Source organism: Trifolium pratense, linkage group LG4, assembly GCF_020283565.1.
Source record: "Trifolium pratense cultivar HEN17-A07 linkage group LG4, ARS_RC_1.1, whole genome shotgun sequence".
Lineage (NCBI taxonomy): Eukaryota > Viridiplantae > Streptophyta > Magnoliopsida > Fabales > Fabaceae > Trifolium > Trifolium pratense.
In genome coordinates, this window is record NC_060062.1 from 53,814,963 (window position 1) to 53,828,262 (window position 13,300).

A 13,300-nucleotide genomic window follows, 5' to 3' on the forward strand; every position below is an offset into this window, starting at 1 on the left:
ACATCATTAAGGGCATGGTCTTTGTTGGCCTTGATCATGGATGAGATGACTTAGATTGTGATATTTTGTCTATAAATTGTCAATAAATAATTTCGATATTTGTAAAAAAATCTTGAACATTTTGTAAGACTTTGTGAGATCATATTGATTTTGTGAGATTTAAAACTATTATTTCTAACTTTATGCTTAAAATAGCTACTACACCTAAAAAAAGCTGGATCAAACGGTATCTTAATACTCTTTAGTTCATCTAATAGATATTTTTTTTATAGTATTGACTATTTTTTAGAGGATTACTTTTGTCACCCTACCGGTTACTCGCGCCTCCTACGCGTTTCCCATTTTACCATTCCGCTACTTAAGTAACAGACTTTATAAAAATGAAAAATTTTGAGGAAAAAATACCCTACCAAGATTTTTATAACGTCTGCTACTTAAGTAGCGGACAAAATCCTGAATGTTGCAAGTTAAATGTGGGAATCGCAGGAATCCATTATTTTATATAGAAAAATGTACAGCTTAGGATTTTTTTTTAAAAAAAAGAATTTGTTTCACATACGACCTTAAAGCAAAGTGACACTTCACATGAACGACTACAATGAAAGTCTCCCATTTAAAGTACAACTTTCATATATAGTTAAAATATTATAACATCTGTTACTTAAATAGCGGATACAAATGTTAAATATTTTGATAATGCAAACATAATTCTCTATTTTTTATGACTTTAAAAAGCCCTACGGCTCAAATTCGCCATAAGCATCCTATTGGGCTGGCCCTGCTTGCTCACATAGGACACAACCGATTTACAAAATAGAAATCCAATATATTCATAAATATTTTTCTAAAATAATTAGCAGTAACTGCTCTAATGCGTGTTCAATATAAATGATTTTGAAATTAAAATATTTCTCTTAGTTATCAGTCTCGCGGCTGCATGACTAATTAGATTTTCTAGCCAATAGATAATATATATATATATATATATATATATATATATATATATATATATATATATATATATATATATATAATTTATTACGGACCCTTTAAAGACAAAGTGGTCTTAGTTATCATAAATTCATCAATGTTATTATCTGTCTTCATTGCAAAAATTGAATAATGAGAAAACTGGATAATAATAACACAAGGCATCTTATCCATCAAGGTATGCATAAATTCTAAATTGCAAGTTGAGTCTCACACATCAATTTTTTAAGCTATAATAATTGACTTCCACTAGAATATATGCGCCATCATGCATAAATATGGGACCAACAAATCGGTGTTCATTGTTTAGAGACCTAATTAAAAGAAAGGAATTATAATAATTTATAGTTCAGTTTTTGGATAAATAAAGTTTGGTCAAAATAATTTTTCACTTAAAAATTAAATTTGGATTTTTTTTAAGTAATTTGTCTCGTGGAATTCATTAATCACTTGATCTCAATATTTTAATTTAGAATTCTATTTTTTTTATTTATAATAAAATTGAGGATCGAACTCAATACCTCATTCATATTATTCAAATTCTCCATCATTGGACTAAACCTAGCTGCTTAGAGCTCTAATTTTAGTCATGATACAATTAATTAACATATGAAAAGAGAAATTAATTGTTTGTGGCACTAGTAGCTCGATATAAGTTCTTGTTGCAAGTTGTTGAAAAACCAAAAGTTATCACAATATAGGTAAGGAATTAATGAAATTGATTATTAAATCCGTGACAAAAAAATAAAGCATAATTTTGTGTTGCATATATTTTAAATCACATTGTTTGTATCATATATATAATATCTACGTTTCCTCTCTCTATTCCTAACCCAACCAATTTGCTTGGCTAGCTCTTCAACACCATTTCTTAAGGTAAATATCCTCAAACTATATTTGATGATTTGATCATATTAGTTTCTTATCTTATAAATTGATCTAGAAAAATTTTATTTTCCAAAAAAAGTGTCCAATTTATATTTTAGGTACGTAAATAAGGAGTGGAATTGAGCATGGAAAATGATCAAATTACTAGCAAGGAAATGAAAGTTGAGATTAATCCATCAAGTAATGTTGGACAAAGTGGACTTATGAGACAACCTAGTATGACCAAAAACAATTGTCTATGTTCACCAACAACACATCCTGGTTCATTTCGTTGTAGGCTTCATCGTATACCTAGTCTCACAAGGACCAAAAGCATGGAGCCAGAATCAATCTCTGATCAAACATCTACTATTGTTGGTGCTGACAAGGATCGGATTCATTAATCTTTCGTTCAAATTAATTAATGTTCAATATTATTTATTATTAAGTAACTATGGTTACTTTTGTTCTGTATAATTTAGTGATTAGGTGTGTGTGTCATGTTTATTATTGTATGAAATTTTCTTTGCAAAAAAAAAAATTATTGTATGAAATTTTTTCTTTCATTTATGTTTGTCTTTGATGGAAATTAAAGGAAGTGAATATTAGAATATTATAGAACCATATGTTGAATTATATATTTCATCACCGCTTCACCTCTTCCACCGTTTGCTTTTTGTTCAGCTTAATCCATAAGAGATATTGCAAGTTGTACAAAAAAAAATAAAAAATATTGCAAGCTTATTTGTTAAGTATATCTAAGTTTTATAAATAGGCATGTAGTACAATTGTTGTATAATATCAATTTGTGAATCAAAATATAGTGTTCTTCAACAAAAATTTCGCTATCTTAAGTTCTCTGTTTCTTTTTTATTTGACAAAGTTTCACATATTCTAATCCATTTAGAATATTCATAATTGGTAATTCATAAACATATTCTCTTAGAAAATATCATCAATAAAATTTTGAGATCCATCTTTTATTCTTTATAGCATTTTTTACCATTCTTAAAATTGGAATATTTGAATTGTTTTCAAACTGCAATGTAAAGTTTACAGTTTCATTAACATAAAAGAATAATTATTTTTTTCATACATATGATTGCTACATCCAGTATCCAAATACCAAATATTTTGTTCTACTAAAAGCGTATTGCACCCAATATCCAAATACCAAATACTTTTTTTTTTCTTTCTAAAAACGTACTAAAATACGCTTTTAGAAGAAAAAAATATTTGATATTTAGATACTGGATGTAACAATCATATGTGTGGAAAAAGAGAATTATTCTTTTCTATTGATGAAACTGTAAACTCTACCGTGAAGTTTGGAAACAATTCAAATTTTCCAATTTGGAAAAGGTCAAATTGCTATGAAGTTTAAAAGATGGATATCAAAATTTTATTGGTGATGGCTGCTCCAGTCTTCACCACAATGAGTATGAAACAACGGTAAGAGAAACAACATGCAGATTCACAATGGTTACTACAAGTTGGTTGATAGAAATTGAAGATTCATCACAAAGGTAAAAATGTTTCATAACCGCCTATTCCATTTGAGAATTCAACATAATAGATTTCCTTGCTTAAGTTATATAATTTCAAATGTTGATTATGACACGAGATTTGATCATTTCCAGTTTTCTAGCTTGAATTACTTGTCTCAAAAAGAATATGTTGCAGGATTACCTGTTGTATATCATATTCACCGTATTTCTTCTTTCTTAATGTGTCAAAATCAAATCGAACAATTATAAAATGGTTATTAGTGTCACTTAAATTAATAAAAAAATTTCCTACTCCATTTTTTTTTTAAAATGGCCATATTTACCCTGACTCGTTGGGCTTTGGCCCAAATTGGGTATCTATTAGTTTTCAATTGCATTGTCCAACCAAAATCAAGATAGTAATATCAAAGTTTAAGATTGCATTTATCCAAAACAAATAAAATAAAAGAGTTTAAGATTGCAATGACAATGCAACTTGAATTGCAATTGAGTGAATCTAATTTATTCACAATTTTTCATAAATCATAGTTCACAATGCAATTAGAAATTCATGAGTGCAGTCACAAAAACATGGATTCGTGTTATAATTTGTTTTTGAGAATAAAATGTTTGTAAGCTACTGAAGGTTTTTAACATGGCCAACGAAACTTCAAGGTTCATAAATCGTTGACAATGCTTATCGGTTGGTTATCCACCAACTAGGTTCATAAATATTATCCCATTGTCACTATTAGGTGATTAATTTAATTAACAAATAGGATATCCAATTACTAATTATTTTGAATAATTGCTTTGTGTTTAGGTGGGTTCTTTTTAAAATATTGTTGGCAAATATATATATATATATATATATATATATATATATATATATATATATATATATATATATATATATATATATATATATATATATATGACCAAAGACAGAGCTTCCACTTCATTTCTTTCATATAGTTCATTAGAATCTCAAATAATTAAAATGAATCAATGTGCGATTTGGAAAAATGAATTGAAGAAATCCACAAAATATTTCTTCACTCAGTTTTGTCTCCCATGTAGGGGTGATGTATTTAGAGGCAAGTAGAAATTTGTCTAAAATATTTCAAATACATCGAACTAAATATAATTTATTTAGCTTAATTTAGACTTCACTTAATGATAGTCGCACTTGCACTATTCTATTATTAAAATTTCTCCACTATATACGAACTAAATAATGAAAGAGATATTTTCTACAAAACAAAAAATGAGCCAATGACAATGGTTTTTGACCGGAGTTAATTGAACTAAGTTAGAGGCATTAAGGTGTTGGAAAAGTATAATGTGTGCAGGGGCGGACCCAAACACAAATAACTGGTGGGGCTAAAAATTTTAGGCATTGCTCGAAAAAAAAATCATTGATAATTCAGTTGAATATCAAACAATATATGAGATTTACTAATACAACATGTATATCCAAAAAAAGAACAACAAATCAACGAACTATAAAATTTCTTTTAAAAAAAACAAACATAAAAAAAAACCACAAAATTTCTATTCGAATAAGAAAAAGACTATAATTGTTAAATCATGCATATCACTATTGTTAGAGTCTTCGCAAGATTCTACCTTGGACCAAAATATATAGAACACAAAATTATACTAGCATATAGTTTATTTTGATAAACTAATTCAATTAGTTTATAACTTATTAATTTTTATTTCAATTTTACTCGTATTATTATACTTCAAAAAATTAAATATTAATTATGTCATTTTATATTTATATTCCAGTTGAATTGGTAATTTTACCCAATACTACAAACTCAATTACTTATTTACCTTTTTTTGCCAAACAAAGTTAAAATTAATTGTTATAAAATTAAACTATATATAGTTTAAAATAATACTTTACAAAGACTTGAAATCATCAATAATAGACTAGAAACTAATATTTGCACTAATACTTAAACTAATATATGTACAAGGGACTTATAGTCATCAATAATAAACTCTAAACTAATATTTACATTAATATTTGTACGAATATATATACAAAATGAACTAAAATTATTTATAAAATATTTATTTATTTTTTTAGAAAAAATCGGGCTGGGCTGGTGTGGCTATAGCCACACCAAACCTTGAAAAGGTCCGCCCCTGAATGTGAGCCAAAAAAAAAAGGTTTTTGATCAGAAATGACTTAAAACCGTTGCTTTCATGAAATCCGAAAACCCACTGAAAGGGTACCTAAGACTACGGTTTTACTTATGTTGTTGCCATTTGGAACAAAAACCATTGCAAAAGGATAAGAAAATGCCTTGATTCACCATGGCCGGAAAACCGGCCTCGTAGCCTACAGCAACAATTTTTTTACATTATGCTATGGATTTTGTGTGTTGCCTATGACAAAAATGTTGTATTATATCTAACTATATATTATTTCCATCATCCTCGTCCTCCTTTAAAATTTCTCCCCACTTCTCCTACAAATTCTATATGAAATGAATTAGGTATGAAAGGTCCCATTATGAATGGTCAATCACATACACTATGAGCTAACAATTAGGTTTTTGTGGCGACATTGAGTGCCTATTTGTACTCAAGTAGTCAGTAATTTTTATTCATCTAATTAAGTTTGGACGACTTTAAAATCACAGTCACTAATTATTATTGAAAAAAAAAATCAAAATTTACTTTTTTTTTAACCGGCCAATCTTGACCAACAAGTTAAGAATTTGCCAACTGCGTGATTGCTTGCATTTGGCAAACACAATCAATTCGTATTCTATTAGGTAGGCAGCTAGAGAAACAAAATCAAAAGGAATGTAAAAGTAACCTATGAAATAAGCCCGTACAAAATTAGTTGATTCTAATCATATCATGACAGTATTGATGAATGATATATGTGAGGAAATTCATGCAAGCATGCTCATAAAATAGTTAGTCAATGTAAAAGAAACTATGATGACTAGTGTTCATGATTGTAACCATGATGATTGTGACCACCACTTTCACTCCGCCACTAATTAGAGTATATTCTATTTTATGCTTTATGGCTTTGTTGAAACTCAAAAGATATAGTGTATGTTTGGTTTCAATTCTGGAGCATCCAGAATTGATTCTGGACGTGTAGAATTGATTCTGACTTGTTTGGTTTTTCAAAAGTAGAATTGATTCTGCCTCCAGAATTGATTCTACTTGAAGCTAGAAATCGTAGCTTCTGATTCTAGAATTGATTTTTACACTCAAATTTTTTGTTCAACTCACTTTTTCATGAATATATCCAAACATAAACCACTTCAGCTTAAAATCAATTTTGGCCAGAATCAATTTTACAGAATCAATTCTGCCAAAATCAATTCTCTCCGCCGCAGAACCAAACACACTCATAGTTCTTTCACAACCTAGAGGGTTAGTTTCAGTTAGTGAGATTGAACTAACTAAATGGACATTACGAGACATATAATTCAACCCAATAATTTACTATATACAAAATTTTGTTTCATACTTAAGAAATCTGAGTATAAAGTGGTTGAAAATGACCTCCATATATAATAAATCAATTTCAATTAAGAAGTCATCTCAAATTCAGTCTCAATATTTAAGTAAACAATTTTTTACATGTTCTCTTTTTTATTTATTTGTTTATGAGATTTTGACATTTTCTTTGTAATGCTAAGGTTTCTCGATCTCATTAAATTGAATTGTCCTCACAACTACGGCATCGCGCAACTTATATGTATGAGATCCATATCCAACTCTGGTTTGAGTTCTCTACAAGATATATAGTGCTACAGTTGTGATGACCATTAGGTCTAGTGAGAAAAAAGTTCTCTTACTAAATTTAGTTTATATTTTAAGATTTAAAACCAAATAAAATCATTCATAATTTTTAAAATAATTTTAATAAAATAAAAGGATTTATATGCAATAAGTAATAGTTGAACTAAACAAAAGTAAAACAATGACTTACTGTGGATCTCCTACACCATATATAACGCAGACGTGGCTAGGGCAACTTAGGACTTTGCTCCCATTGGTCAATTGGAGTGACTTTTCCTGTATAGCCAAAATGCCAACTTTACGATAGAAGCAGGGACGGATCCAGAAACTAACTACACGGGGACCGAAAATAAGAACAATTATTTTGACTCTTAGACTTTTTTTTCTTTTCTTTTTTTAGTTATTTTGATTCTCAACCCTCAAATTTATCTTTTGTTTGTTAGTTTGGTCCTCAATTTGTCCAAAACATTACTAATAATAGACAGATTTAAAAATATTTTTATAAATTTCAATACCCTCACAACTACGACATCATACAACTACTATATGTATGAGATCCATATCCGACTCTGGTTTGAGTTTCCTACAACAGATGTATAGTGCTACAACTGTGATGATCAAACCCAAACTCAGTCAATTCGAACCATTTCGGACTTTGTGCTATATAGGATCGAACAATGGTGACTATACACCAAGTGGTTATCTATTGTCATTGTTGTGTTTCAACGATGGATATTATTCTTTCTTGTTTGCATGTTCTGCTTTTTGGTCGGATTTATAAATTATAATGCTCATAAGTTTGCTTCCAATGAATAACACATTGAAATTGTTCCACGCACGATGTGTCAAAAAAAGTAATCTCTGCCTATTAGAAACCAAAACAAGGCGCATGCATAACCTTAATAATTTGCCACATCATTCCAATTCTAATCCATTATTTAATATCTATTATTCAATAAGGACGAGATTTTGTTCGTGGATACAAATAGATAAGACAAAAGTAATTGCTTTATTTTAATACAAGACAAATATAATTACAATATTGTTTTGTCAGACATGTGAAAATACCAAGAATGTTATTTGTAAAAATGTTGGGACCCAATTCAATGGTCTGCCCCAGATGAACATAGGCACGTGTTGCTGAATCATAGACAAAGACAGCACAATTGTCCCTACCATTGTTTTGATTCTATTACTTTCATAATGTTAAGAGTCTGGCAAAGTTGTAAGATAACATGAATTAACTTTTAATTTTAAGATGGAATCAGAATTTTTTCCACAATTTATTGGACCACTTGTTATCAGATTTTTGATTAGACAATTTACCATTTATATTCGCACATCAAACCCCGTCGCAATTGTTATGGTTACATCGCAATTTTGATATTGGAGACATTTAAGGTTAAATACAATTAATGAGGCTACAGTCATTTTAAAAGTCGCAGTCACAAATTTACAATTGCAGTTGCATATAGTCTTTTGAAGACCTTGTGACATTATCATGCTTTTCACATATGAGATTTATCAAGGAAGGAGATTTCCTCTAATGTAAAGAAAATCTTATTTCTTATCGTTATACATTACATGAACACTGCACATTTGGATTCATTTATATACCCTTAAACTTACAAGGCTTTTTACAAATGAGGAAAATATGGTATAATATGCTACCCTCTAATTTTACCATTCCCAAACAGAAAAATTGAAAAAAATAAATTTCACTTAATTCTTTTGAGTTGTGCTTTTATTGGTAAACCACAACTTATTAAACATTCGTTTAGGCTTAGTAGGAAGAGCACAAAAACTTTTAAATCTAGAACTTTTTCCAATGCTATTGCTTGCCACATCATTATTCTCATCTAAATCATCCTCGGCTAGTTTCATCCTAAGAGTTGATTTTGTTGGTGACTTGAATCCATTAACACTCCAATTATCATCAGTATGTATACTTGTAGTTGTGCTTAATTGTGCTGCATGTTTTGATGGATCAATTCCATAAGAAGTGAGTAATGCTTTGATGTTGCTTGATATGCTGCTGACTTTGCCACAAGTTTTTGCTGCTCTAGCTTGCTCAAAGAAGAGAACTTGGACAACAAGTCTTAGCGGTAGTAGCTCGTTCTGTGCAGCATGCATACATGATGACATAGATAGTTTTTTGCAGTCTAGAATTCTGCATAATCTTTTCCTTTCGCTCTTGTTGAGCTCTGGATGAACCTGGATTTTTCAAATAAGATAGTATCAGAGCTAATTCAAAGTCCGTTAGGCCACACGCAATCAGGTTGCTTGGGTCACACTCAACATAATAGTACTCTCTAGATGTTGTGTCCTTTGTGTGAGGGAAGTTTGTTAAGAGTCACACATCAGATGAGCTATCTACATTGTCCAAATTACGGATCTCGGTTATTAGATAATAATCAGATAACGCATTCCTGAATTGTATTGTAAAGATTTTTTGAGTTCAGAATACGAGTCATCCAATAAACGAGATTCCTCAATCGTGTGACTTCGTGTTTTCCCTGACAGTAGAAAATCTAACGTCCCATTAAAGTGTTCTAATTGGCATTTTAGTTTGATAGGGTATGAATGCATAAATGGTCAATCTAATAGGAAAATTTTGTTGGACGGGTAGGGAAGTAGTAAAAAAAAATGAACGTTAATATTCCGTTTTTTTTTAATAAGCAATGTTAGTTGTTAGTATTACAATGTTATGTTAGTTTTTTTCTCCTTTGCCAAAACTTGAACCCTGGACCTCCTGCGCTGAGCTCCCCATCCCACCCCCATATTCCTTAGTAGTCACAAGAATTTTTATTTTCTCTGAATTATCAAATGCCTAAATAGAAGAAATTAAAAAACTGCAACTATATCTATCTATCAGAATATGGATACATTTCTAGTGGGTCAGCCTGCAATTAAACCGTGAAAATGATAATAAGGACAATATATTAAGGTGGAGATGTTTATCCACTAATTATGTCCCACAACTAAAACATTATGTGGCTACAGTTACTCTTTTTTCCTCCTCTTCTAGATTGAAGGTATGTTTGGTGTCTGACACATGTCTGTATCAGACCAACATAGCCCTGACACGCGTGGTTATATTTAATTATTTCATATTTTCAAATTACTACGGATGTCGAGTGTCGACGTATCAGGGTCGTGTTTGGTGTCCGTGCATGTGTTTCATAGGTCATTATTACCAATCTCTATCATTCAACAAAAATGCAGTAATCTTGATAACACAATAAGTTCTTCAAAATTTACCTTGAGATAAGTATCAATAGCATTGTAAAGATCATCATGATCACATCTTGCAAATTCAGGTACACTTTCAGCAAGAGCAACAAATTTATCCAGAGACAAATTCACATCCTTAGCAACCTCTATCAGATACCTATCAACAAGCTTAGCAACCTTCAATTTTGAACTATGTGAAGCTGATGAAGATCTTCTACCCTCTTGCAATTCAAAATCAACATTCTCAGCTGAACGCGACCGCCTTCTTTCGAAAACTAACTTAGATCTTACAGGACTAGTTGGTGGACTTTGAACCAATTGCAACATAAACTGTTCTGAAATTTTAATCACGAAATCCACATCACAAACCATTATAAGATCATTCACTGTTGCTTCCTCTAATTGAAGTCCTACCCTTTTAACCAATTCCATCTTTGAAGATGAAGAAGCATTCAAAACATTGGCGACTTTCAAAAGCTTAAGAAGAAAGCTACAAGAAACAGCGCCTTTTTCAGCCGGAAGCAAATTTACTATTGATTCCAAAAGTAAAACATGCTTTGAAGCTATTTCACTTCCTGATTCAGAATCAGAATCGATTTTTGGTAACCATCTAAAAGCATAAATTTTCAAAGCATCACCAATAAGATTTGAAGGTATCTTTCCATCAGATTTTACACCAATCATGATTCTCCAATAAAGATCAATTTTCAATTCTGCTAAATCTTCACCCCACCATCTTTTTCTTATTGATTTATCTCTCAAACTTTCTGTTCCACTACAAGATATATCATCATCATTTCTAACCCTTTTTGAGACCTTTGAACAAACAGCTTCAATGCATCTATTTGTAATTGACAAATCCTCTGACCATAAAGACAACACTTTTGTTGTTTGCAATGTCACAATTGAATCTTTCCAACCGCGAAGGATGCATGAATTGAAGAAAACTTCTAGCTTATAAATCAAGTTACCCTTTTCTGCATCTTCAGTCATTTGTAAATATTCCGCGGCGCATCTTGCCGATACAATGTTGTAAGGACTTATAGTGATTGTGATTCCATAGCAGAATTTTGCACAAAGTTCAAATGCTTCTACTCCGCCCGGAAAATCTGGTAATTGTACTATTTGATGATGATTTGGTGAATCAAGTGACTCTGAACATAATCTTTGTAGATGCAAACATTTTGATAGAAGTGGAAACTGAAAAAATAAAAAAATGAAAATCAACATGAAGTTTAAAATATTAATTATCTAAACGTGTGTTTGGTTCTGCGGTGACAAAAATTAATTTTGACTGAATTAATTTCGACGAGTTTCATAATGATTTGGTAAACTTTGAAAATTTCAAGAAGCATACCTTATGAAGAAGATATCTAGTTCCTTTTACTTGAATTATGAGATCACTTGAAATTTCAGAAGAAATTGACCTGAATATACAAAGAAAATAAAATAAAAATTCATGGTATTACTTATACTATAAGCTATTATATCATAATGAAGAGAAAAATAATAAATTAAATTAATCAGTTTGTGACATACCTTACTGACTCTGTAGTGTAGAAAGTATCTGGACGGGATCCTAGTTTCATAAATTTCATTATAGTGTTAAATGTTAATGTTATGTTAAATAATGTTCAACACTTTGCACAAAGTGTTAGGAAAATTAGTAGAAAGTTGAACTCTCAAAGGAGCACAAACAAGAGGAAAGAAAAACAAGATTGTTTGTGGGAACAAATAATATAAAGTACTCCGTAGTTTAACTTAAATAGGAGCTGAAGAAAGAAAGGGTTAATTAATAGAAATATGAATTTAAAGTATATAAGATATTTAATTTATTTATGAAAATAAAAAAGTAATCAGCTATAATTGGATATTTCCAAAATAAAGGACTAAAGTGAAATGCCAATTGTACAAGATTCAGATTTTGATATTTAGAGGGAAGAGGATTCTCTAAATTTGGACTCGCTATTTTGGTATGACTTTAGGTAAAATAAAAAAATAAAAAAAAATAAAAAAGAGAATGTGCAAAAATGTGAATAAAATTATAGAGGAAAGAGATGAAAGAAAAAAAAATAAAAGATAAGAGAGACAGAAAGAGATTTAGGCATAGGTCTAAACATTAGTCGCGCGGGTTTGGGCTGAAAATTACCGAATCGATAAAAATTGCAATCATTTTATTTGGACCCAATTCCAACCGTTTACATATTCGGTTTGTTTCGGGTGTCGGGTCGCTTGGGTTGGTTATTATGGGTGGATTGAAACTTTATTTACATCTAAAACCATTATCCAAAAATTCCTAATTTTTAAATAGTTCAATACCTTATACAAAATGTAGCAATGACTAGAAGAACTAAATGAAAAAAGTCAAAAAACAGAAAAGGTGGGATGCATTTACTTTGTTTCAAATCTGTAGATCTAAAGACAATAACATATCAAATAGAAGAGAAGTATAAATTAAAATAGATCTAGAATATATTTCGTTCATCAACATATTATAAACTTGTAAAATATAACATTTCTCTCCTATATCAAAGATTGATAAAAACAACAAATCGAAAAGTATATGAGAATGAGATGGAAAAAAATTAATTTGCATCTGTTTACACTGATTTTTGGTAAACAAGCGCTAGTTTAAATTAATTACTTGAGAGATCAACTAGTAAATCTCGGAACATATTTGTGTGTTATTTTCTAGAAAAATATGAATGTTCATCATCTTTTACTTGAACATTTATTGTCTGATTTGCATTAAATGCATTAAAAACAGACTGATTCGACGAAGTCGAATGATCAAATTAAATTACAAAAAGGATTAAAAGTAAATTTGCATAAACTTGTTAAATGATTTGCAAATAAAATTTAAAGAACCTGAAGATAAATTGCAATGGAAGGATAAAGTGCAGAAACTTTAAAGGACTTGAAAGATTAAATGACAT

At 30.0% G+C, this 13,300-nt stretch overlaps 1 protein-coding gene and 1 long non-coding RNA gene across 2 annotated transcripts; one reads left to right on the top strand and one right to left on the bottom strand.

Annotated features, from left to right (window-relative positions):
• The first annotated feature begins 1,599 nt into the window (after positions 1 to 1,599).
• Positions 1,600 to 2,423, top strand: LOC123924486. Its single transcript, XR_006814739.1, has 2 exons — positions 1,600 to 1,866; positions 1,958 to 2,423. It is a non-coding gene; the product is annotated as an uncharacterized LOC123924486 (long non-coding RNA).
• Positions 2,424 to 8,560: 6,137 nt separating this feature from the next.
• Positions 8,561 to 12,210, bottom strand: LOC123924487 (BTB/POZ domain-containing protein At1g67900). The gene is made up of 4 exons (XM_045977393.1): positions 11,904 to 12,210; positions 11,722 to 11,791; positions 10,392 to 11,564; positions 8,561 to 9,344 (listed from the first exon to the last, which is right to left on the bottom strand). The coding sequence occupies exons 1-4, from the start codon at positions 11,960 to 11,962 to the stop codon at positions 8,853 to 8,855; spliced, it is 1,794 nt and encodes a 597-aa protein (XP_045833349.1). The 5' UTR covers positions 11,963 to 12,210; the 3' UTR covers positions 8,561 to 8,852.
• Positions 12,211 to 13,300: the final 1,090 nt, after the last annotated feature.

Coding starts and splice junctions, on each gene's coding strand:
- LOC123924487 (XM_045977393.1), bottom strand. CDS start 11,962: ATGAAATTTATGAAACTAGGATCCCGTCCAGATACTTTCTACACTACA. Junction 11,565..11,721: donor CTAGATATCTTCTTCATAAG/GTATGCTTCTTG, acceptor TTATTTTTTCAG/TTTCCACTTCTATCAAAATG. Junction 9,345..10,391: donor CTATTGATACTTATCTCAAG/GTAAATTTTGAA, acceptor TGAAAAATCCAG/GTTCATCCAGAGCTCAACAA.